Source organism: Aythya ferina (assembly GCF_964211825.1).
Source record: "Aythya ferina genome assembly, chromosome: 2".
Classification (NCBI taxonomy): Eukaryota; Metazoa; Chordata; class Aves; order Anseriformes; family Anatidae; genus Aythya; species Aythya ferina.
Window position 1 is genome coordinate 29,180,385 of NC_140297.1, and position 26,959 is coordinate 29,207,343.

Here is a 26,959-nt window from a genome sequence, read left to right on the forward strand (position 1 = left end):
TTGACACAGTATATGTCTTTTGGATTTTATTTGAAATGCCAGGCACCGGTACGTTTAACGTACATGAAAGTGGGAAATAATGGGAATGCTAGGGGAGTTTAATTTCTGATAGTTGTAACAAAACTGCTTACATTAGCTTTTGTTTGACTTGCATTTAATAACCAGAACAATATGGCTATGCTAATTGTGATCATTTAAAATCCTACTTCCTAGTAGGATCTCGTCTTTTCTGACAGGGAAATTCACAGCTCAGAACAAGGATAACTTTTACCAATTACTGTGATTTTTGAAATTTTCTGGATGTTTCATCTGATTCTTCCATTATTTTAATAACTATTATTTCAGTATATTATTACTGCCTCACTAGACAGAAATAGATTTTTCAAAAAATCCATAAATAAAATCCCAAGTCAATAATACTACTGTTATCTCAACTTTAGGCTATGCCATTCCAGTACCTCCTCTGAGGCTCCGTGCAATACAACTGAGTATTTCAATTCTGTCAGTCTGAATTCAAAGAGATCTTTAAGCAACCTAAACCACCTAGGCAACCCAAAATGTTTTTTTGTTGTTGTTGTTGTTGTGTTTTTTTTTTTTTCCAGCTTCTTTTGTCTAAGATAAAGAAACACAATAGAAACAGAGATTTTGACTAATCAAGAAATCAGGAAAAGAATTTCCCTGGGAGAGAGAGGCTTCTGCCTCCCTAGGCCTGGAGACACCTTGTTTGTGGACCAACAGAGGAATATAGGAAAGGAAAAAAAAAGACATATATAATGAAGAAACTTGTGAATGCAGTAAAGGACCTCCAATAAACAAAATAAATACATGTGTTGTCCATAAACTAGAAATAATTCTCAGCTACAGTACTTAATTGAATACACGATTTAGTTTACACCATGACAAATGTCAAAATTACTACTTGACTTTCAGAATAATAACCTTTATACTATGGGAATTGGGATTTCTATTAAATCTGTAGTTATGTTGTTAAAAGTTAAATGCTTCTGATATGAACAAGTGAGTGGATGAACACCATAAAAAGACGACTTCAACATCAAGTGGAGTTGGGAACTAAAAAAGCTAAATCTTGTAAAGCTAAATCTTTGACTATAAGATACTAATAAACAGATTTAACCCAACACTAGAGCAGCCAGCCTTAGAACAACACAACCTACAGCTTTTAGGGGCTTCTCTTATTCCAGTATCCCCATAAACTGAGGGATTCAGCTTATCCAGTTAGCATAAGCACTCCGGGGCACCTGCTAAAAACAATACAGACATTCTTAGCTGCCAGTACAACATGACCTGCTGCCATTTCATGCTTTTCTGACAACTTGAAAATGCTATCCTGCAACTAAAGTCAACCATTAGCCCAGAGCACACCACTTCTCTATGTTAACAAAAGGCTTACAATATCAGCCACACTTCCATCTATTTCCCTATTTCAGATATGGTAAAGTAACTGGAAAAAAAAAAAAAAAAAGTCTTTTTTTTTCCTCCAATCACTACTTAAATATTTAATTTAGTTTTGTTAAATAAGGATACATTACTAAAAAGCATTTAAATAATTTTCTTGAAGTATGCATTTTCTGCATCTCTGCCAAATGTTTCATTGCTAGGCTGCACTAAAAACCTTTCACATTGATCAAAGACTGAATACTTGCCTTGTACAATTTCCATTCAATAAAAAATCTGAAGGGATACTTTATAAATGAGCCCAAAGAACAAGAATGATGAACATGTCTAAAGAAAATGAGTATTTCCTTATTCAAGTCATAGACAACCCCTCACCCCTTGACTAAATAAAAGTCAGATTTAATCGGGAGACAGACAGTAAACAGTGAGGTTGCTTAGGTACACATTACAGAACGCAATAAAAGTGATAAATTTTAATCCTAATTAATATGAATTTACACAGGGCATATGTAACCAACACTTAACCACATTCAGTCTTGGAGGATCATTTATATTTAAGTCAATGATGCATCTTTAACACATTGTGTTTGAACAATTTTTATGCTTTGAAAAGCAGATGAAATGCGGCTTTTACTAAAACTCCATTTATCTTATTCTGTAACTGAAGGCCTGAGAATCAAGATGAAGCCCAAAAAACACCTTTTATGTTAATAATTTAAAAATTTTGATCTCTAACCTCACAGATATGTAGGTAAGAACTCTAATTCACCGTATCATAACTAGAGATCTGTTTTCCACTGAAGAAGTCCTCATTGCTCTCTTTCATCATCACTAGAGACATGTGAATTCCCTTCCTGTCAATCAGGCCTGAAGTTAAAGTATCTTTTCTCATTCACCATTTTCCCTAGCTCTTCCCATCTAATCCGCTTCTTCAGATCATTTCTTCGTAATCTCTTTAAAATCAGGAGTTTTCTATTTACTGACATAGGCTTATCTGTCTCTCATCTCAAGTTGTGATTACTGCAAAATTCTTTAGTCTACTTTTGAAAAGAAAAAAAAAAAAAAGAGGCACAATGCTGAAACGTAGGGATTTTTTGTGCTACATGATGGAACACCCTCAACAAACAAGTTGATGGTACAGCCTTTGAAAGGTAAGTGCTTTAATCAGAGAGCTGTTAGTTAATATTTTCTCTCCCTCTTCCCTTGTGATCATCCCTGTCTGTGCACATTTAGGTTCATTTCGAAATGCCTGCTGGACTGAACTTCTAGGAAGGACTTCTGCTTTCCCTGCCCTGTCATTCCCCCCATCATATGAGTACGTGCTAGGAGCACTCAGTCCTGCAGCAATAAATACAGTCCTAGGGACATATGGAAAATGAAATGAACTTTTTATTCAGTGAAGTTTAGGTATGTTACCCACCAAAGGTGCTGGATGAGTAATTTCAAAGTGTTTGAGCCCTCTTCTCTCTAACTCCACTTCTGGCACCAAACTCTTTTAAAAAGATCTGGGCCTTGGAATTCATGACATTATAAAACATGATAAGTATGCAACAGTACAGAGGTTGTGTTCTCTCTGTGGCTGAGTGTGAAGCCAATGTTAACACAGGTTAAAAAGTCAGAGGGGCTTTATGATCTGAGTTCTTATCAAGTAGTGAAGAAGGATATGTGGTTATAAGATCAGTAACATCCTGAAATGACAAGAAAAAACTGTTCATAGGCTCTTCAAGTGAGGAAAGATGTTCTTGCACAGTCCTCCTCCCAAGAAGCACATAAGAGTCAAAAATGTTGGTGCCTGGAAAAGCTCAGAAAAAGCTTAAGGAGAGCCCTTAGCCAGCAAGAGTTTGTAACACCCTTGTAGTTCCACAAGAAACCACTTGGCACACTGGTTTGAAACCAGGCATCCACTCCCCCAGGTGAACCCTTGATCTTCTGTACATTTTCTATATCTGTAATTTTTTACTTGTAATTTTAAAAAGGCACTTACTTACACTTACAGCAACTGTATTTAAATTTCTACTGTGGTTTGTTGGCAAGAATAGGAAAACAGCCATCAGCAATTGTTACAGAGAAGACCAAGTCTTCATCATCATAAAACAGTAGATAACTCAAATAATTCAGCAGACCTATACTGATTTGTACTATCTGAGATTTGATCAATAGTCTTTAAAAGACAGTGAAGGTAAAGACATTACCTCCTGGACTTTTACTGATGATTTATCTTATTCCAGAGATATCAACTCAATGATATCTTCCACTTCAAGAGGGTAACATGCATTACTTCAAACTGTCGGAAGAAGCAATTTTACAATGTGATCGAACCTTGCTGATCTTGTGCACTCTTCAGTAATTACATTAGTTCCTGTAGGCAGGCAGTATACCCAACACTGACAGCACATCACAGATCATAGTGTCAGTTGATTTGAAAAACAAATAAATAAACGAAGTACAAGGTAGAAGTAAAAGATAATTTTGATGTGACAAGAAATACCTGTGCTTAGTCAGTTGTGTATAAAAAAATAGCATATATATCACCTGCATTATGAAACTACAAACCAAGAAAAAACATACATCTTCTTGTTTTGAAAGAGTGGTAACTATAGAAATATTTATTTCTATAAATATTCTTAGTAAATATACTCAGTTTGTTCACTGCAAGATGTACAGTGAGATCAAAATCTTAGCCTATGGAGATGGTATAAGCAAGAACATAAGTTGTTCTTAAATATGAAAAAAATCACTTTAAAAGAAGAAAAATTAACAATAACAATCAGTAGAAGTTAATGGAAGCAGCTTATACTGAATTATGGCACAGAATATTTTCTCCTTTTTTCGGCTGCATACAAAGAAACAATTCAATAGATCATTGTAATAGTTAGAATAAAATAATAATGAAATTCAAAAAATTTCATGAACACCTTCAAGTTCAGTGTAGTAGTGCACTAACTGAACTAACAAACCATTCATTGCAACTCAGTCAGCTCTGAGAAGGTCATCCACTGATGAAGAGAACAGGTTGTTCAGTGGAAGCAAGGTTTCCAAACGAGCTAGAGAAGTTTACATTTTGAAATAGATCATTTGATTATTATTATCACTGGTGATTTATGTGTTAAAGTGTTCTTGGCCCACAACAAGTATTCAAAATGAAAGTGTGACTGCATCCCATTTTTACTATAACTTTCTTAATCTTTCATGCTTCATGGAAGTTTTCATCAAGCTTTCAGCTTTACTGTGTTTGTTTTGTATGCAGTTATCAGTTTTGTATTATCCACAAACATTTGTGTTGCTCATACCATCTTATAACAGTTTTACATAGATATTTTTAAACATTGTGAGCCATCATCATTACATTGATCATCTAGCCATGAGTCATTCACAACACAATGCACAGAAATGTGCTTATTCTCCCCCCCAGTGTAGTTTCTCCTATACAGACACACCCCCTCCCCCCTCCCAGTTTGTACACCAAGCATGTTTTTTCAGGAAACAGAGATAATCTCCGTTTCACACAACTATTAATAAATAGTAGAGTTCAATGCCCTAGTTGGTAAAAATTATTTCAACTTCAAAACTCAAATGCTCCACCTCACATCACAGGAATCACTGCCTCTCAATACAAGAAGTTCTGTTTGATGAGTAGTTAAAGACTGCAATTCTCCACCTCAAGTCATAAAGCGGACAGACATAACAATCCAACTCTAGTAATTTAGCTGTTTCTTCATTTTGCCGTACAGACCCAGGTATTCTGCACAGATGGAGACTTTGCCTTAGTTTATGTTAAAAAACTAGATGGCTTTGCCCAGAAACCAGTAAAATTAAGCCAGCTGTGTATTTGTACCCAAAGAAAATGCACACACTGGGTCTACATAGTATGGAATGTGAATGTTTGGCAAGAAATCTAAAGTTTAAAGACTAGTAACTGTAATCAACTATATCCATCTCAATGTCATGCAATACACTGGAGATCCATTCATACACCATAATTCCAGCATAAATATGCAAAAGCAAATATCATTTTCATCTCATATTAGATGAAAACTTCAAAAATTTATGACAGTCAAAACTTCATTTTCAGTTGGAGAAGTAGAAATGACTTTGTGATGGTATCCATACTGCAGAATGGTGGAAGGAACCTCTGGAAATCATTTAGTCCAACCTCCCTTCCCAGAGCAGGTTGTTCACAACGGTGTCCATGCTGAATTGAAGGTAATTAAACCCCAAGAGGGTTAAAGAGTATACTCTCCTCATATTTTTACAGGAGAATAGTGATAGGAAGAGTCATGACCCCCGAGAGGTTTTCAAAGGTTCAAAACAAACGTGAAATTTGAATTAGAAGAACAGCCCCTGACCTCATCCCATCCCTATCCCAAAAAACAAGTATCAAGACACTGTAATAGGTATCACAATTTTATAAGAGAAAATGTCATAACTCAAATTCCATAAGCCCTGTATATTATTTTCCAGGGCATTCTTAAAATAACACACTGCAGTAAACCTGCTTAGAAGTCATGGAGCAGCATACACTAAGACATTATTTCAAAAAAACTTTAGAAATGAAAGTCAGGCACACTCAAGCCACTTACAGTAGCTAATGCCAAACTAAATTTAATAACAAAAGTAGCATGTTTCTCAAGAAAACGGACATACTTCACCAATAAGGGGTGCCAAAAGGTATACACACACACTCATGCCAATTTCCTAGACACAATTTTAGCCTTGACTTATATTTCTTTCACAGAAAGAAAAGCTGAAATATTGTCTCAGTTGGATAAGCTCACTACTGTCCAGTTCAGTTTTATTTTCCCCTCTGATACTTTAGCTGAACTTTAGATTCATGCTGGATATACATTCAGATCACTGATGAGCAGTTATTCTAGTTCACTTTCTAGAACCTCCCACAAAGGACGGAAAAAAATAAATGGATGCTATGATATTAAACATTGTGCAGAAAACAGGCTTATCCTATTCCTTATTGTGGGTAAAACAGGAGAAAGGTCAGAAAAAGAAGAGCTTAAAGTAAAAACTAGCTCTTCGTTACACAACATGATTATATCGTACCTATTCTAAACAAAAGTTATTCAAGGAAGGCAGAAAAGGCAGAGGAAAAAAAGCCAAGCCAGTTTCCTCCTTGCTAGTTTAACTACTTGACTTCAGAACACGTGTGCTATATTCAAGGTAAACCAAGTTACCCCATAGCAAATTGGCAGTTCATTTTCATAAGTATTAGTTAACTACAGTTGTCATTATTCTCAACCAAGTTACTATTAACCTTTTAAAATTCAATCTTCTAAATGGAGACATAATAACATGCTGGAGAGTTTAATCTACTGCTGCCTAGCAACGTAGTTTAAATGCAAAATGCTTTATGAAAATGCTACTATGATCACTACATTTTTCTATAAACCTACGTATGTATTTGATCTCTTTTTAAGTGTGTAGCAAACATTTACAAAACTCTAATAGAATTGATCACTATGTTTTGAATTTGTGAGTGGTTTAAAAGAAGAAGAAAAGGAAAGGGTCATCAGTGTCATTGTGCTACCCATCTTTCAGCAGAAGTGAAAGTTGTGAAAGATTTTCCCTTCTTCAGATTTCTCTTTATAGTGTTATTGGAAAGCCTGTCTTTTTGTTTAAATGAATTTCCTTTTAATCTCCTTGAGCTGCTGGATAGATGAAGCCTCTAAAAAATTCAGGATAACACTGTAATTGTGAATTGATCTGTTTTTGTTTCAGAAGGCTGGGGCCCTCCATCCAGGGGAACACACTATCTTCTCAAAGTTGCTTTTCATACAAATAATGAATTTGCACATTCGTTTTCTATCGTATTATCCCTTAATGGAAATGCATGTCTTAAACAACACTCTACTTTTTGTATTGGTTTGTTCCTGGCAACATGCCAAAAAAACCTGCTAAAGTCAGTGTGAAATATTTACTGTCTTGAAATTTTTAAATTTCCTAAAGGAGTTTTGGAAGCTTATGTAGGAAGTGTTACTATGTTAGAGAACTAAAACATATGTGGTCCTCATTATCAAAATTCTGAATTAACACAATATATTGACAGACGCAAGAAAACTCCCCATTGGTTTTTAATGCAAAGTTAAGACTGGAACAGTGTTATGGCTATGCAATCTTTAAAACAGACACGTAACTCATTAGTGCCAAAGTAGAGGAAATTATCTATCTAGTGTGGTGCTGAATCCACATAGCCTATTTGCCTTTGGCTCTTTGGTTATGAGATCTGGCATCAGTTGGATTATTTCACCTAATCCATCATTAGCTTTCATGTGTCCTATATACTGTGCAACAAACCTAAATTTAACAAACCCAACTCCCCATCAATTACCACACTGAATATATTACATGTCAGCACAGAGCATGAAGATTAGACATGCTGCATTACATCTTTCTTTGTGAAATGTCAATATTTTTAGAGCACTGTTAACGTTGCTAACTCCAACTGTAACAAATGTTCCTTTCCATTGTGAGCAGGCACTAAAACCCTGACCTTTGCTATTTACATACAACACAGAGCTACTAAATAAAGCAAAAAACATCAAAAGACTCAAAGATGCATGAGAGATCCCAATAACAGCATGACAGTCACATTTTTTTTTTTTTAATTGCCTTAGTTGCTTGGCCAGTGAAATACTGGAAGGCGACCTGATTTGTTTTCCTAGAATCCTGCAAATAAACATTACTAATGTAGATTTAACTTTCTCTCTGCATGTACACAAAGCACACAGAAAGGTTACTGCTTACTTACAACAAAAAAATAATCATACTGCTGCTGTGTTAGTGTAGCATCCTTACTTACCAGTCTTCCACAAATACACAGATGAAGTTTGAAATTCACTCTGTGCCCGAGCGTCCCAGGCTCCCACCAGCAGAACCACAAGAACTCCCACGCAGCGGGCTGGCACAGCACAAACCCTCGGACCACGGGGGAAAGCAGCGCTCCCCTTACTCAACCCCATGCCTCCTCCAGCAGCCTGCTCCCACATCCAAAGCCTGCAGCAAAACCGTGAAACCTTCTTCAAATAATATTCCCCTCTTCAGAATTTCTTCATGGGGAGATGCAGACTGGAAAGCTCTCTCCTGCTATTGTGCATGCCAGTTGAAAAGGAAAAACTGTTTAACACTAGGGAACAATAGAGTCCTTGCTCGCTCTTGCTGCAGCGGCTGCTGCTAGTATGGTTGCTACTCCACGCTCTTCCATTCAGCGGTTAGTTGCAGTTTTCCATCAGCTAAAAGAGAGACAGCTGTCCGCAGGGGGCTCCAGCTGACTGAGCAGGTTATCTTGCGCTGAGAGGCGGCAGCAGTCATTTACACCAGCTGGAGAGAGCGAGAGACAGAACAGGGATGAGGAGAAACACAAATAACCCAGTGCTGTAATCTCAAGGCAGAGAGTGACTGTGAAAGCCTGGTTTCCCAGACATCTCTCACTGGAATATCCCAGATGACACACATTAAGAAGAAAAGAAATCATCATCAGGATGTGCTTCAGAAACACAAGTTGTACAACCAGAACAGATATCACCAGAGCAATATATATTAATTAGGAAAGCATCAGACACTTGTCCTGATAATATATATGCTGCATTAACCATTTTGTAAACAACAAACAATAAGTGATTACTCATGCATTAAATAGACTTTTAAGTCTTCACAAAGGGAAATGAAAGGAAAGAAAAACATAACTTTTCTTGTGTATTTGTCAAATCCAATTCAGGTAATAACACACAGTTGTCTGCTGTGTACGGAGGTGTAAGCACACTATCTCTGTGGTAGAGAAAGTCTGCGTGTAATATATAATGCAAAATAACATCCTTTGCTACCCAGCAAGTATGTATACACATACATATGCATAAATGTCAACTATGTAATTTAGAATAATTTGAAGATCAAGTTATCAATCACTTTTAAAGCATATACCGAGTTTTACATATGAAAGTATTCAGGATACATTAGGCTGTCGTGATGATACAAAAACGTGGAGAGAGACAAAGCTTTTAAAATAGGCATCTTTATCTCTCCCACCCACTGCCCAGTGAACAGATGCAATAACAAGCCTAAAGATCAGGTTTCAGACATCTATAAACTGCAAAGCAAATGAGATATTTTCAAGAAAACTGCTACCATATCCAAAATGTTCCATTCAAAGTGCAAGCAGCTACAGAAACATGCTGTAGGAACACAGGATCCAGAGTTTTAAAAGGACAGAGCTATTGTTGTTTAAAGAAACCTTCAGTGAACCTCTCTTGGGACGGCTGTCATTTTGCACAACCTTCCCAGAGTCTGCCTTTTCACATGCATTAGATTAAAATCAGCCATGATCAAGTAATTCCCAAGTCCTTGCCTGTTTAAATATTCTGACATCAGAGCAAATTAGCAATGTTGAAGGTTGCAAATTTGTCTTTGTTTACTTTCCACTCTGTTACGCCTCTAAGAGGGAATTAAAGGCTCAGGGAGCTCTAGCACTGTGAGGCTGTGATTAAGAGAGATAAGCAAGTGTGGATTACTGTTCTTCAGCTGTTGAAAAACAGGCAACAATCAGGAGATTATAGGTTGATAAGGGATACATAGAAAGCCACGATCTTAACAAATTTATAGCATCCTTACTTGCAACCTCAGCTAAAGCACTTCTAGAGATACAATTTATTTATTTCTGCTACATCATACTGCATTCACCTTAGGAAGCATGGAAACCCCTTCATCCTGTCTTTTGCTGACCTGGACTACTAAAACAAAACACTCTCTGAGTTTATAGAAGTACAGCAATTCCACAGGAAAATCTGAGGTTAAGTTATTCACATGTGCATTGTTTTACATGATACATAAGAATATAAGAATATAAAAATAAGAATACACTTGAAAAACTTAAAAATAATCCCATCTTCACAAATTTATGAAAAAAAATGAAAAATTATTTTCAGTTATTAAAAAAAAAAAAGAAGTCCACACTGAATTTAAGGGCTTAAAAAGTCTTAAGACCATCAGGAAATCTGTAGCAATACCTTTATTGACTTGCATAGTTACAATAAGATATATATAAGATATATATAACATATATCTTTGAAGAATTAAGAATAAAACCCTTGGCTTTTTAACTGGAGTTCCACACCAGGGGAAAAGTTACATTTATGGGTTGACTAGGGGAAAAGGGACCTTTTCAGAGTTATTGATTGCAATGTATTCTATCTAGATTTTTTATGAACGTCTAAAGAAAGCCTCTGAAAATATTTTGTACATGACTCAGATCATCTGGAAACATCATCAGAAAACAGATCATCCATGCAGTTGGCACAATGAATCAAAGTGGGTTTTGACAGCAGAACAAAGCAGTATCATGAGAGGGTGAATACACATACACAAACACTCAAATGGTTTATATTTATGCAATAACAGGACCACATACTTTAAAAAAATTAGTGAAATATAGATGATTAAAACTCATATTTGCACACTACTTTTAATGGTTTTACTGTGCTTTTATTATTTTTTTTTTTCTTGACAAAAACCAATATCCTATGGACAAGTAATTTCATTTTCATTCATTTTGGTGACAAGCTATGATGCATTTAAAACTATTCAGAAAAACATCAAAGGGAAAGAACGGAGGCATAATTGGGAAAACTACAGATTCCTGAAGAGCTGTCTTTGGTAAACACTCATTTCTGAGTGCATCACTTCTGCAGCCCAAACAGTCTTCTTTCAATTGGAGCAGGAAAAGATCAGTGAAAACACAGGCCAAAAAAGGTGGATGCCTGGAGATACACTAACCTATCTGCAGGAGTTAGACTTCAGGCATAAGCAGCAGCATATACAGATTGCAAGCTTCAACTTCTATTAACATGAATAATCCAGAGAGCTGCTGGTATCCTTTTCCACCCCAGTGTGCCCAACATGCTCTTACGTACTTCCTATTTGCTACAGTAGATGAAGGGCCGCCCTCCCAGTTAATAATGCAGCCACTATTTCCAGCCCACACTGACAACCCACATTCTAATACATATCTAAGGATCATAAATTATCAATTGTTTGTGGTTTACGCATTCCCAAAACAAACATTAAGTACTTCTGAAAAGAAACCTCTAGACAAAGCATAAAAATAAACTGCAATCAACATTAGTCTCTGTATCAGTAGGAACATATAGTATTGTCAGTGCTGTACCTTGGAGCATCAACATATGGGTCTCAGTAGACCTGTATTCACATACATTTATTTATCTGAGGCACTGCAGCTATGTTGAGTCTGTAAACTGCTCTCTCAAGTGATTGACACATTAGCACTTTTTTACTTTCTAGGGAAAAGTGACTAATCTTGAAGACTTTCAAGAAAACAAGGTAGAGTTATTCAGAAAATATTGGAATTATTTTGTTCATGTTTCCTAGAATTAAAAACTTGGAGGATGACAAAACAAACATATCATATCTTTTATTTAGTGAAAAGAGAAATGAAAACAAAATACAAATTTCATAGCCGCTGGGTATGAAAAGCTGCCTGCCAAGCAGAATCATCCCGCTAGTAGTAGTGTATTCCTGCGCTGGTAGGCAGTCGCATTTCATAAACCTGTCTCTGTGAAATGCCATGAATAAGTGCTTCAGGATCATCTTATATTCTATCCTGAAGACATTGTATTTCTACACATACTGGACAAAGTCAAAGAGCATAGAGAGAACAAGGCACACATATGGCACATTGGCTTCTAGGCTCAACATTCGATAAGGGGTGTGTCCAGCATCACTTTTGTCCACCTTTAACTTTGTAGGCTCTGCGTAAGCCAGCAGTTCTTAGTAAAGCTTCAGTCTCCATTCTTCTAGATCCATAGATGTTTATAGATGGAAAATTCTATAGTTTTCTCCCTCTAAATCTTCTGTGCTGTGTGAATACTAGAATACCAGAAAAATCACCCAAATTCTAGAGAATGAAGTGTTTCATTTCTTATGTAGGAAATCCAAATTCCTCCTTAACTGAACTCATTGGAATTTATATCCCCTTCACTTAAGTATGAAAAGGACAAGTGTTGCCACAGACAACTAAGTTGACTACCTCCCTAGAAAGAGCTCTAGAGTTAGAATCACAGAATATTCCAAGCTGGAAGGGATCCACAAGAATCATCAAGTCCAACTCCTGGCTCCACACAGGACCACTCAAAAAACAGACCATATATCTGAGAGCGTTGTCCAAATGCTTCTTGAACTCCAGCAGGCTCAGTGCTGTGAACCGCTCAGTGCTGGGAAGCCAGGGGAGCCTGTTCCTGTGCCCAACCACCCTCCTGGTGAAGAACCTTTTCCTAACACCAGCCCGATCCTCCCCTGTCCCAGCTACATTCCATTCCCTCAGGTCCTGTCGCTGTCCCCAGAGCTTAGCGCCTGCCCCTCTGCTTCCCTCCTGAGGAAGCTGCAGGTCGCCGTGAGGCCTCCCCTCAGCCTGCTCTGCTCTGGGCTGAAGAAACCAAGTGACTTCATAACTCAAATGTCCTGCCCTCCAGACCGTTCACTATTTTCATAGTCCTTCTTTGGATACTCTCTAATATTTTTATGTCCTTCTTATTTTGTGGTGCCCAAAAGTTCAAACGGTACTCAAGTTGAGGTTACAGCAGTACAGAGTAGAACAGGACAATCACTTCCTTTGATTGGCTAACAGGACTGTACCTGATGCACCCCAGGGTATGGTTGTTGAGTTTCTTACAGATAACACCTATCTGATAACAATTTCCAAAAAGCCCCCTACATTTTTACCATACTGATCTGGTTCAATCACTATATTAGGAGACCCTTGGCTATTTCTACTTTATGAGATGGAGTGGGCCCTTGGATATATCCACTGCACTCCCACACAGTGCACTGTATGGGTCTCACACCTGAATTTTAAAGAAAGTATTAGAGGTGGCACGTTCCCTTTCATGCTTGTTTATTTTGCAAGCTTCATCAACTAAAAATTCCAAAACAACAGCTCAAATGAACTTATATTCTCTATATACCCCTGAATAAATTCTCTGGCCAAAATTTCTAACTCTGCATTTTTATAGGAGCCTGACTTTCTTGCAGATATTTTACTACAGACAGAAATGTATTTAAATGATTCTCTTGAGCTGGGATCTTCAAGAATTTTAAAAGATTTTCAGAACTCTGAGCCAGAATAAGATGTACAGGGTTCTTTAGGTTTTTCTGTGGAGTTTTGAGCATTTATCAACACACTCAGTAGTGGTCTATTATGTTTCTTCATATGAAAGCAAGTGAGCATAGTCAGGGAAGCCACAAAAATATGCTAAATGTGAACAAACTAAATATATATATATATATTTATATATATTGTAATGCGTATATGTTGTAACATACTTAATTTCTCAAAGTATAGTATCTGCATAACTTAACTCCCAAATAAAATATGTGTTGTGCAAAACTTGTAGCTGAAAAAAAAATATTCTTTAGGGAGCCTAAACATCTGGCCTCTAGGTGTCACACTTGTCCATGTCATAATACACTATTTATGGATTTCTTATTCTTTCATAGCAGTTAAGAGACCTTAATTTTATACTTTCAAGGAGTGATATATGAAATATTCTCCTTTCAAACTTGTAATTAAAAACAAACAAAAAAACAAACAAACAAACAAAAAAACCACAAGCAACTTTCATAAAAGAAAACCTTGTTTTTAGAACATGAATAAAGACTCTACTTGCATGAATGCACAAGCAGCAAACATCTCACACAGGCTTTACAAATGCATTGTTTTTATTAAGGAAAATAAATGATGCTTGGCCAGATTGCTCTCTTTTTCTTTTTGTTGTTGATGCTGTTTATTTTTAAATCTAGTTGAAATCTAGTCCATAGGTCAAAGTTTGCCTAGCCAACCTTTTTTTTTTTTTTTTTTTTTTCTGCAGTTGCAAAAAGATACAATTTAGCTATTTATTTATTTATTTTTGTACTGCTGTTCTTGAGTAGCTGCCTCAGTTTGGCTGAAAACCTGGCTGTTATATTTTTCATTGATTCCTTTGGTAGGTGATTATCAATACCCCCAGCCTGGAATGTTCATGTAAAGAAACCATTCTTTGTAAAAAGGAACATATTAACATACCACAAGGATGTATTACCAAGAACTGCTTGCTAGAAGATAAAGCTAGAGAACTGCAGAAGGTCAGTCAGACTAAATAAACTAGTTCTACCTTTTGGCCCTAAGCACTGTGAATGAACATTTTCCTTTCTTCCCAGATTATATGCGTTCCATCTGCAGACTGCATGAAACAGAACCTTTGCAAGTACAAAACTGGCTGTAAAAGTCTCTGTGAAGTTCCCTACCACGAATTGCCATCTCTATCAAGAATTCAAGCTCTGAAACTTTTCTCATCAATTCTCTTTAATATCATCTGGTGCAGCTTGCCTACTAGTAGGAAAACATAGTGTGAATTTTTCACTAGAAAATCAACTGCATTGATATGGTAGCTTGCTGAAAGAGATTTTGAGTGTGTTTATATTCATCCAGAATTGGATGTAGTAATCCCTCATACGTGAATTTTCTCTTGCAGAGATCATACATACAAAATAATTCTAATCATACTTAAAATCTACAAACAAAATACCAATTACAGTTAGAGTTTGTAGTGAGGTCTGCATCACTACTCTCTCTCAAATATATTAATATTTTTTTTTAAGACTGACAAATTCATAGTTCCATAATAACTTATAATGGATAAAAATAAGAAGCAGAAAAGGAATATATATATTTATTTTTTTTTCATCCTTGTTCCAGTCATTTTAAAGAAGAAGATAGACAATCATTACTTTATTTTGTTAATAAAAGAGAAAGAAAGAAGTTCCTGAGTAAGGTTGTGAAATTTTTCAGTTAAAAGCTTTTTTGATTCTTTGGGGGAGAAGTTTGAAATTTGCTTCTGCTAAGAGTGATCAGTCACTTCTCATCACAGCCTCTGAAATCTGCACTCAATTAGAACCCATTTTGAAATTGTGTACCAGTATGCACAGATAGAATCAGTGTTCTATCACCAAGCCCATTGCACTAAGTTTTCACACAGAAAACTAAAAGGCAAGACTTTAAATGGGGCTTTCCAAGTCAATTCTATTCCTCCAATGTGTGCACATACTTTTTGAATTTGAGTTTCTAAAGTCAATAGGATCAATGTCAGCTAGCCCCTTTGCTGACATGGACCTGTGCTGAAAATAAATAACCTTATCCAGGCAATATGTTCACTGGAAAAAGTAACAGTTAAAACTGATAGCTGTAAGTGCAAATAAGTAGAATATACACAGTACTTGAAATGCAGTCAGGGAGATTTCAAAGACAATGGTGAGGTAAGTATTGAAATCCCTGGCAAGGGGAACAGAAAGACAGAGAATGGAATAAACAAAGAAAATCAGTGCCCAATATTGCTTTTGAAAATCCTCTCCAGGGACAGCTTAGTAATTTGCACATACCAAATCACCTTTAAACAAAAGCCACCTTCAGTCAATTTTAAGCCTTTTCTCCTTATTAAAATGCTATTGATTGATCATTCTTCATCTAAACGTTTGACAAGCCAATTTCCATTTTCTAGGAGGGAAACATTGGTCTTCTTTTTCAAGCCATAAATCACTCAAACATTCTGTTATCAATTCTCAAATTAGTTAAATTATACAAATTAATAAGAAAATTAAATAAGACTGCATTTAAAAAAAAAAAAAAAAAAAATCAGCCCATATGTTTAATGGCTTCCAGAAGTGGATGGGTCCAGAAGTACCAACAAAAACAATATAGTTGGAAATAGCTTTCAATGATTTGTTAACTTCTTAAGAGTTTCAATTTAGCTGGCCAAAAGTACAGCTGCGTGTTTTGTGCAGGCATAAACAGATCAATAAACAAGAGGAGTATAACTTCAAGAAACTGGTTAAAGCATCTCACACCATTTTGACATGATGTGAGGTTTAAGCCATATTAAATTAAGGATCATGCTTCAGCTGTGATTTACTAACAAACCAAGCTCTAAGCTAGAACTGTTATGTAATTAGCCATCATATTTAGTAGCACCTTGTATGGTAATTATAGTACAAAAGAAAAGATCTGAGAATAAATCCTTCCATCTTTAGCTTTATACAAAAGATTTACAAAGGTATTCCATCTGTCACATTTGAATTGTATAGTTGTGCTTTAACTAGAGGTTCAAAAGGACACCTATTCCTACTGACCAATCTTCCTATTGAAAATTTTAGGTCACTGAAGTCAACTCTGTAGCAAAATACAATATAAAAACTAAGTCTAAACAAGGGAGGCAACAAAAATATTGAATTATAAGACCGTATTAATGATAACATGATTCTATTTCAAACCATTTCACTATTTAATCTTGAACATGAATAACTAGATCCAAAATGCTGAGTTATATCAACAAAATCTCCCTATTCCTCTAAGGAATCAGGAATCCTCTAAGGAATCAGGATTCCTTCCTGATCTTTCTTCCTCCTCCGCTGTTGCAGCAGTCTCCTCTCCTACACTCCATTGCAGCAGTGTTTCAGTGGCAAAAATAAAGCAGGTAGCCAAATCTATGCAAGTGAGATAGGTTACATCACAACTACGTATAATTGGGTTTTATTCATACGGACTACAAAAAGCACATTCTGCATGCTACAGAAAACTTTTCTCTAAATTATCAGCATTAGTGTTAAAATTAGAGCTTCACTATGGGGGATCAAACCAAGCTTAAGGTGATGTGACACTTTTGGGATGGGAAAAAAAAAAATCATTAAATTGGCACAATTGTTCTCCACTATGGCGACAAAAAGACATTATTACCAGTTTTCTCCAATCACTATTATACTTGCATCACCAAAAAGGAAATAAAAAGATTTCCGATTATCTGTTAGTGGCAACTCTGGTACTTCCACAAGTTGCTCCCATGAGACTCAAAACTAACATTGGTCTAAATAAGTGACAGTTCTGTAATCTCTGCAGGATATATGACAACTTATATTGCTCACTGAAGGAAGAAACAGGATGGAGGAGATAAAAAGAACAAGGAGTTTTCTCAATGATTGTCCTATTACTGAAGTAGTGTAGAAACATACAATGCAGATGGCTCTTGATCAGAATTGAATTCACTTGCTACCACACAATTAGATGAGTTGAGCATGACTTCCCTGGGACAAAAACGTAATCTACACATATGAAGTAGGGTGGGCTATGCTCAGAAAATGAAGCACTATTAGCATTATTGAACCACAAACAGCAATATTTGAATGATGCAGAGTTTGGGTTAAAACAAACAAACAAAAACACACTGAAACACACTGAGGAAAGGTGCCCTCCTAGACCTGTTGCTAGAAAACAGAGAGGGTCTGGTGGGAGATGTGGTGATTGGTGGCCGCCTCGGTCATAGCGACCATGAAGTGGTTGAGTTCAAAATTTATGGTGACAGAAGGAAAAGTGCCACCAAAACCTCATCCCTAGATATGGGGAAAGCGGAATTCAGGCTGCTCAGGGAACTAGTCAGCAAGGTCCCCTGGGAAACTGCTCTTGAAGGCCTCGATGTCCACCAGTGCTGGTCACTCTTTAAGCGATGCCTCCTAGAAGCACAAGATCAGGCAATTCCTAAATATCGCAAGTCAGGCAGGCGGGGCAGGAGGCCGGCGTGGCTGACCAGGAACGTTCTAATGGAGATTAGGCGGAAACAGAGAGTGTTTCGCTACTGGAAGGAGGGCCAGGCGTCATGGAAAGAATACAGGGATGCTGTTCGTGTTTGTAGGGAGAAAGTTCGTGTGGCCAAAGCACAGCTAGAGTTGAAGCTGGCTGTGTCTGTGAGAGAAAATAAAAAGGGTTTTTTTAGATATGTAAATGGAAAAAGGAGAACTAAAGAATACATAGGGCCGCTCCTTGATAGGGAAGGTCTCCTCACAGACGATGACGTAGGCAAAGCAGAGACGCTTAACGCCTTCTTTGCCTCTGTCTTCAATGCCGATGATGGGCTTCGGGACCCAGGGTGCCCTGAGCTGGAGGACCGGGACGGTGGGGATGACAAACTCCCAACTGACCCTGAACGTGTGCGGGATTTGCTACTCCACCTGGATCCCTACAAGTCCATGGGTCCGGATGGGATTCATCCCCGGGTGCTGAAAGAGCTGGTGGACGTCATCGCGGAACCTCTTTCAATTATTTTTCAACGATCCTGGGAATTTGGAGAGGTCCCGGTAGACTGGAAGCTGGCAAATGTTGTGCCGATTTTCAAGAAGGGTCAGAAGGAATACCCTAGCAATTACAGGCCTGTCAGTCTCACGTCAGTGCCTGGTAAAATCATGGAGAAGTTGGTTCTCGAACTTATTGAGGCGCACCTGGGGGACAAAGCAGTCATTGGTCCCAGCCAGCATGGGTTTGTGAAGGGTAGGTCCTGCCTAACTAACCTGATTTCCTTTTATGATAAGATCACCTGTATGGTGGACCAAGGGAAACCAGCTGATGTGATTTTTTTGGACTTCAGCAAGGCTTTTGACACGGTTTCCCATAGGATCCTACTGGACAAAATGTCCACCATACAGCTAAATAAAAACATCATACGATGGGTGAGCAATTGGCTAACGGGCAGGGCCCAAAGGGTTATGGTAAATGGGGCTGCGTCAGGCTGGCGGGCGGTCACCAGTGGGGTCCCTCAAGGCTCCATTTTAGGGCCGGTACTTTTCAATATTTTTATAAACGATCTGGATGTAGGAATAGAGGGTATTTTGAGCAAGTTTGCTGATGACACCAAACTTGGAGGAGTTGTGGACTCAAATGAGGGCGTAAAGGCCTTACAGAGGGATCTGGACAGGTTGGAGAGCTGGGCGATCACCAACCACATGAAGTTCAATAAGAGCAAGTGCCGGGTCCTGCACCTGGGACGGGGAAACCCTGGCTGCACATACAGACTGGGCGATGAGACGCTGGAGAGCAGCCTAGAAGAGAGGGATCTGGGGGTCGTGGTAGACAGCAAGTTGAATATGAGCCAGCAATGTGCCCTGGCAGCCAGGAGGGCCAATCGTGTCCTGGGGTGCATCAAGCACGGCATCGCTAGTAGGTCAAGGGAGGTGATTGTCCCGCTCTACTCTGCGCTGGTGCGGCCTCACCTCGAGTACTGTGTGCAGTTCTGGGCACCACAGTATAAAAAGGACATGAAACTGTTGGAAAGTGTCCAGAGGAGGGCTACAAAGATGGTGAAAGGCCTGGAGGGGAAGACGTACGAAGAACGGCTGAGGTCACTGGGCCTGTTCAGCCTGGAGAAGAGGAGGCTGAGGGGAGACCTCATCACAGTCTACAACTTCCTCGTAAGGGGGTGTCAAGAGGCAGGAGACCTTTTCTCCATTAACACTAGTGACAGGACCCGCGGGAACGGGGTTAAGCTGAGGCAGGGGAAATTTAGGCTGGACGTCAGGAGGGGGTTCTTCACAGAGAGGGTGGTTGCACACTGGAACAGGCTCCCCAGGGAAGTGGTCACTGCACCGAGCCTGTCTGAATTTAAGAAGAGATTGGACTGTGCACTTAGGCACATGGTCTGAACTTTTGGGTAGACCTGTGCGGTGTCAAGAGTTGGACTTGATGATCCTTAAGGGTCCCTTCCAACTCAGGATATTCTATGATTCTAGGATTCTATGAATTCATGTAAAGAATCAAGTTTTCCAGTACAAAAAAAAAAAAAAAAAAAAAGAAAAAGAAAAAAAAAAAAGAAAAGCACATGTCACGCATAAAGCAGAAAAAATATTAGAGAAAACATTATAAACAACCTGCTTTGTAGACCTTGGTGGATGATTGCATGTTCAAACACCCCCTGATCATTTCAGTTCTTCCTTCTTCTTACAGACATATAGTTGTACCCATAACATACACAGAAGTTTGCCCTTATTTTATTGTCTAAAGAAAGAGTTTAATTATTTTATGCTGTTGAATGCATGCTAAATACTGAAACTTGCTGAAAAGCAGGGCACACTGTACCTTACTTAGGCTGATTTACAGTTCAATAAATTACACTTCTGTACAGAGTTGCTGTAGCAAAGTATCACACTGATAGGATTCAGTAAAGAATTCCCTTCATTATGTCAAACATTTAAAGATGCATACGCCTACCGGATGTCCCCTCTCTCTGTCAATAACTGGTTTACTGGCAACCAACCAGAAATACTGATTGATTGCTGACCTTGTGAATCATATGTTTTTAATGTAAAACTTAACTATATTGAGTTATCTAAACTACCACGATCTCTTATGCAAATTACCCTAGATTTTTTATAGGCAGTTTGGCAGGGCTTCTTCTAAGCTCCTAGCCAAGATTTAATTTTCATTTCAAAAAGACACTGGGAAAGTGCACTGCGGGTTCCTAGCCTCAAAAAAAAAAAAAAAAAAAAAAAAAAAAAAAAAAAAAGCCTCAAAAGTCAAGACTTCCGACTTCAAGTCCTAATTATATAGGTGAATACATAGTTTTCACAAAGGAAATAAAAACATATCTTGGATCTTTGGAGGAATGGAGGACATCCATCTACTTCTTTATTACATATATGCAAATAATAAAAAAAAAAAAGTTGTTATTGCTTTGTTCAAGATAGAACTTCTTATTCCCATCAAGCACTAGAAAAGTGTAAAGTTCATTAAAATATGAAAAGGAAATAGCATTTTTATTGCATTCACATCTTCAGAATATAATTCAGAAACCTAGTCTCAATTTTTCCTCAATTCAAATAAAGTTCTATTTTTAAAAATGTGCAAGAATTTTATTTTTCATATTCTTTTTCACATTGCTATCCTTATGTTAACCTGCAATTTCAAGTACTGTTTTGCAGATGCTAACATAATGAAATGATCCCAAATAGTTTTCTTTGGTTTTGCATAATGGAATACAAAAGATTGTATTCATTTGATTTCAGAATGGACCATTAGCCACTGTAGTCTTAAGGCATTAAATGAAAGAACTTGAAATCAAACAATAAATAACCCTAATGCATACCTCTAAGCAGTAAGTAATTAAAATAGATAGTAAACATTTGCTTTATTGTTTGTTTTTCCTTCTTAAATTATGATTTTTGCAACAGTTCTTTAAATGGTTTTCATTTTAACTGCATTGCAAAAATGAGATCATATTCATTCTATGCTCTTCATTAACTCAACTGATAGTGTTTTAATTCCTGCAACTTACAAAGCCTAGTGTTCCTTTTGCAATTCAGCATAGCTAGTGTGTGTTAAGAATAATTAGCTTCACTATGGTAGAACAAGTGATTTCTTTGCAAAATACAAACACTGCTTTTGACAAAGATTATTATTAAACTTTCAAGGTATTTCTTTTTCTGCAGTAATTTCATTTTTAAGAAACTTTTCTGTACCGCAGTTTCCCTAATGAATTAAAAACCCACGTTGTCTCTGATGGTAAATACTTTCAACATATCTAGAAGCAGATCAGAAAGGATACTTAATGCAAGTTTTTTGTCTGATGCACCAAATTACTTCAGCTTTATTATAAACAGTGAATGCAGTTTAAAAGACTAAGGGTTAGTGAGAAAGACAGTATCATGGAATTTCATTACAAATTATTATACTGTGATAATGTTTTGCATAAGACTTGCCATAGAAAGCCAAGCACCACACCTACAATTTAGAAGGCATGCTGTCTTAACTTACACAGATATATAGCCAAAACTGAACAGTCACACTCTCACACAAAACTATTCTACTCACCCATTTTCAGAATTACAACATAGGATCCATGATGTGACCTCTTGAAATTTGCAGTTATGTTAAAATAATAAATAATAAATAATGAGTTGTCAGTGAAGCATCTTGACCTTGCCTTGATCAAGAGCTGAGTATAAGCCATAGCTAAAAGGCAGTGCAAACAAGAACTGAATGTAATAAATATCAGTATAGGCCATGGATCAACAAGTAACAGGAAAACACCTGAAACTTCTGTAAATACCCTGATACTGTCAGTAGCTGATTTGATCAGTGGTCTGTAGCTCTTTGGCTAGCCCCTCAACACACAAATATGGATGATAGAGGAAGATTGTTTAGAGGTCTAATGCCATGTTGAACTGCTGCCCAGAGCCTGAAACAGGTGTAAATGAATATTGCATTCTGTACACTTTGTACACATTCTGTACACTGAATACTACATTCAATACACTTTGACCCAGTTCACCTGTGCCAAACACTGCAGTGCTAATTGGGATGGGTCTGTTAACTTTCTAGATATGTCTGCTTACATGTGCAAGAAGCTTCCCTGACACAGTCCATCCCTACTTGCTTGGTCCACTAACAACTTGAGCACAGTAGCACCACATTGTTTGGTGTACAACTCCCCTTCCCACCATCACAACACAGTTAGAATTTTCTCAAAAAATGCTGGCATTTTATGTTCTTCATAATAAAAATAACATATGTAAAAAGAAAAGTAAGCATTTAAACCTTACTGTATTCCCTAAAACCCTAAAGTAAGAGAATTAATGTTGAAGTCAGACAACCTCCTGCACATAACTTCTATTCCTTAGCCTCCCCCCTTCTAATTCCCCTCCTTACCAAAGACATTTAAGGTGTTTCTACAGAAGCAGCATTACTAATCTTCTATTATAGTAGAAAAGAGATGAGCTCCATCACATCAGTCAGATGAAGCCATTGGACTCTAGGTCAAAAACACCACCTTGAATATTAGACAAGACAGTCATTATGATCTTAAAAATAAATAAATAAATAAAATATTTCTGGATGCAATATTAACATTACTTCATTGCTTAATTAGGAAGAATAATTCAAATTATGTTGGCAAAAACAAGAGAAAAACTCCATCAACGTAAATCAGAATATATATGTGTGTGTGCATATATAAATGAAAACCTGAACTTAACAGAGCCTTCAGATCTTCTAGAGGAACGAACAGAAACACCAGCCTGAGTTAATGGAGGTAGCTAATATAGTAGGTAAACTACCATAAGTTTGCTAATGTTCAGTTTGAACCATTCAAAAGTTAAACTACCAACAGACCAACTTTCACTTTTCTGTAATATTCTAACATTCCACATAAAACAGATGGCAAAAAGAAAAAAGGAAAAAAGGAAAAAAGGAAAAAAAAAAAAAAAAAAAAAGAGGGAAGGGAAAAAAAAACACCCACTTTGAATATTGTTGTGGGTTGGCCCTGCAGGCAGCTAAGCACCACATAGCTGTTTGCTCACCTCCCACCAGTGGGATAGGGAAGAGAATCGGAAGAAAAAGTAAAGCTCACGGACTGAGAAAAAGACAGTTTAGTAGGACAGAAGAAGAAGAGAACATAATAAATAATAATAATAATAATAATAAATAAATTATTAATAATAATAGAATACACAAAGCAAGTGATACACAGTGAAATTGCTCACCACCAACTGACCAACGTACAGCCAGTTCTCAAGTAGCAGCAGTCCTCACCCCAGCCAACTCCACCCTTTTTTATTGTTCAGCTTAATGCGGTATAGTATGGAATATCCCTTTGGCCAGTTTGTGTCAGCTGTACTGATTGTTTCCCCTTCCAGCCTCCCCAGACTCTTCACTGGCTGGGCAGTGTGAGCAGTTGAAAAGTCTTTGATTAGTATAATCAAATACATAGTATAAGCACTGCTCAACAGCTGAATATCAGTGTGTTATCAGCATTAATCTCATTCTAAATCCAAAACATGGCACCATATCATCCGCTAGGAAGAAAATTAATTCTATCCCATCCCAAACCAGAACAAATATAATCTTGCAATAAATGCACTGATTTGTGGCAGACAACCGTTCAAACAACCCAGAGTTTGCCTTCTGTACGAGGTGAGATACCTTCTCAACATGCTGAGACCAATCCCAGTACTCAGGACCTTGGACAGGGTCTGGTGAAGCTCCGTTGACGTCACAACCATTCCTGCTACTATTTGATCATTAAACAGAGCATAAGGACTCTGTTTAGAGCATACTGCTTATGTGAAAAGATAATGGACTGTTTTAACACACATGTAGCTCGAAAAACAAACTGAACTGGCATAAACTTGAGGTCATCCATACCTGGATTTTTACAGTCACAACAAGGAAGTTTTATAGTCTAAGATTGCGTTATATATATATTACACATATTAAAGTATATCTATGCAAGAATATTGTACTTAGAACTCTTTTGAATAGAATATTGTACCCTTATGTACCTATTGTACCCTTAGAACTCTTTAGCTCTACTGTACAGGAATCAAAACATTGTCTTTGAACTGCAGCACTGTTGTCCTTCAAGGTTAAAATATTTCTTTCACTGTTTAAGATTAAATCAAAAAAAGTCAAACTATCAAATGAACACAAAATAAAATTAAGCAGATATACAAAAGGAACTAAAATTATACCTCTATTAAGAACATCATGGCTTTAATGGAAAAACAAAAAAAAATCCACTTCCTTAAAGATGCATTGTAGGGTAATGTTATCAAAGTTAGGAGAAAAGAGTTCATGGAAAGGGAAAGGGGAAATCAGAATCAGTATAGCAAGCTTATTTTAAAAAAAAGAAGAGAAAGGAAGAGGAGAGGAGGGGAAGGGAGAGAAAAGAGAAAAAAAAAAAAAAAAGAATTGTGGACTTGGACTAAGATTGTTAAGATTGTTTGAAAGGTACCCCCACACACACCCCCAATGGCAAAACTATTCAAATTAATCATAAAAAATTTAAACATAGTCATAAAAAGTTTCTTCTCTTCCCCCATGAGAAAAAATAAATAAATAAATAAAATTTATTTATAAATAAAATGTTTATTTTATTTATAAATAAATTTATTTATAAATAAAATATTTATTTATAAATAAAATAATAATAATGCAATTTTAACATTGAAACAATTGTGATTTTATTGAGCCAGTTAAAATTTTTATTCTTAAAGTCAATGCAAAGCAAATTGAATTCAAACCTCCAGTTATCATGTAGATTATACTTGGATGAGGCATAGGAGATTTTTTTGCTGATGTTCACTGCAACAAATCAATGTAAAACTAAAAAACATATATATTCATTTTAGAGATGCTCTTAAAAATAGGCTTAAAAATTATTATTTGGATCCACCTGCAGGCCATTTCAGCAAGATTGCAGCTGAGGGGATGAGACAGCAGGGAGACCCATTCAAGCTGATCCAATTTAGATATGCAAATTTTATCTTGTGTGTTTGAAAAGAACATTATGGCACAGCATAATTTGTACCTTGAGTTCCAAAGAATAATATTTCTAATCTAATGAAAACATGCCTCCATTGTTCATTTTCCCAGTCTCCAGGTTTGGTCCAATCTACTGCTCTCCTACCTATTTAAACTGTTTTTTGTTTGTTTGTTTGATTGATTGATTTTTGCTTGTTTTGTTTTGTTTTCTCCACATATAAGACAATTAACTAACATTAAGAAAATGAAGAGGGAAAATAGAAATGTATTTATTATTGTAGTTACCTAAAAAAGACAATGCTACAAGTGCCTGACTGATGTGTGATAAAGCCTGTAATAGCGATGGGCCTAATATAAGCCCTGTTGATGATGAAATGCTAAATGAAGCAAGCAAAGTTTAAGATCATGTGCCTGACATAGTGCCCTGATAGCTTAATTTTATTTTTCTTGGTTGTTCCAAATAGTGGTATTTGCTTAATGATAAACTTCTGCCAAAATATACTTTTTTTTTTTTTTTTTTTTTTCCCATCAAAGTGAATGGAACAATGCTGAGATTTGTTTTCGACAACACTGGCCAAAAACAGTTTACTATTATTTCTCCTGATTCAGCAGTGCAGTGTTATTAACAAAGAAGAAGACAGTATGTCTTATAATTCACAAACATACATATCATCTTAAAAAGAACTAGCACAGCTGAACTAGCATGAACACTTATTACTGTTGAGCTCAATAAACTCAATGCTTCAAAGTAAATTTTCTTCTCAAAGCTGCAGAAGAAGCGCTTATTGTCCTCCCTGCAAACAAATCTAAAGCATATGTTTCTATAATAACAAGCAACAACATATCTGAGTAAATATGGTCAGGAAAACATTTAAAAGGAGATTCACAGAGGACTTTTTTTTTTTTTTTTTTTTTTTCTATAAATACAGAGTTGGACAGAAACTGCTCTTCACTTTAAAGAAGCTCAGGGCTGTGTTAAAGCTCCAAAGAATAGAATATTTTAAAATATTGAATAAGAAATGGCATATCTGATGCTGTAAGGTACAGTCAGAAATCAAATCCATTTTGGAAGAAATACCTAAAAGATTAATATACATTTAAAGTCATATTATAGCAAACTAAAATGTTAAGTATAGTCTCAGAATTAGATCATGTACTCAAGAAACACTTATCAATCCTCTCACTATCATACAATTATATAATTTTAAAAGCAAGAAAGAAAAAGAAAAATAAAAATACTGTAATTACTGTGAACTGACTGATTTAAGTGGAAATTAAAATTTTGAAGTCACTAAAATATTACTTGATGTTCATAAAATTGTATTCCAGGTATGCCCTGAATTAAAAAGGTGCAGAGGTGTTTTGATTTAAGAAACATGTTTTGGGGAAAATTCAACCTTCTTGTTGAACCCATCTCAC

At 36.7% G+C, this 26,959-nt stretch overlaps 1 protein-coding gene across 1 annotated transcript in view; it reads right to left on the minus strand.

The window, feature by feature from the left end:
• Positions 1 to 26,959, minus strand: part of THSD7A (thrombospondin type 1 domain containing 7A) — a 286,485-nt gene that overhangs the window by 197,410 nt on the left and 62,116 nt on the right. Inside the window, exon 3 of the mRNA XM_084510995.1 lies at positions 8,228 to 8,745. Coding sequence (XP_084367121.1) covers positions 8,228 to 8,414 — 187 coding nt within the window. The 5' untranslated portion in view covers positions 8,415 to 8,745. The remainder of the gene's footprint in view (positions 1 to 8,227; positions 8,746 to 26,959) is intronic.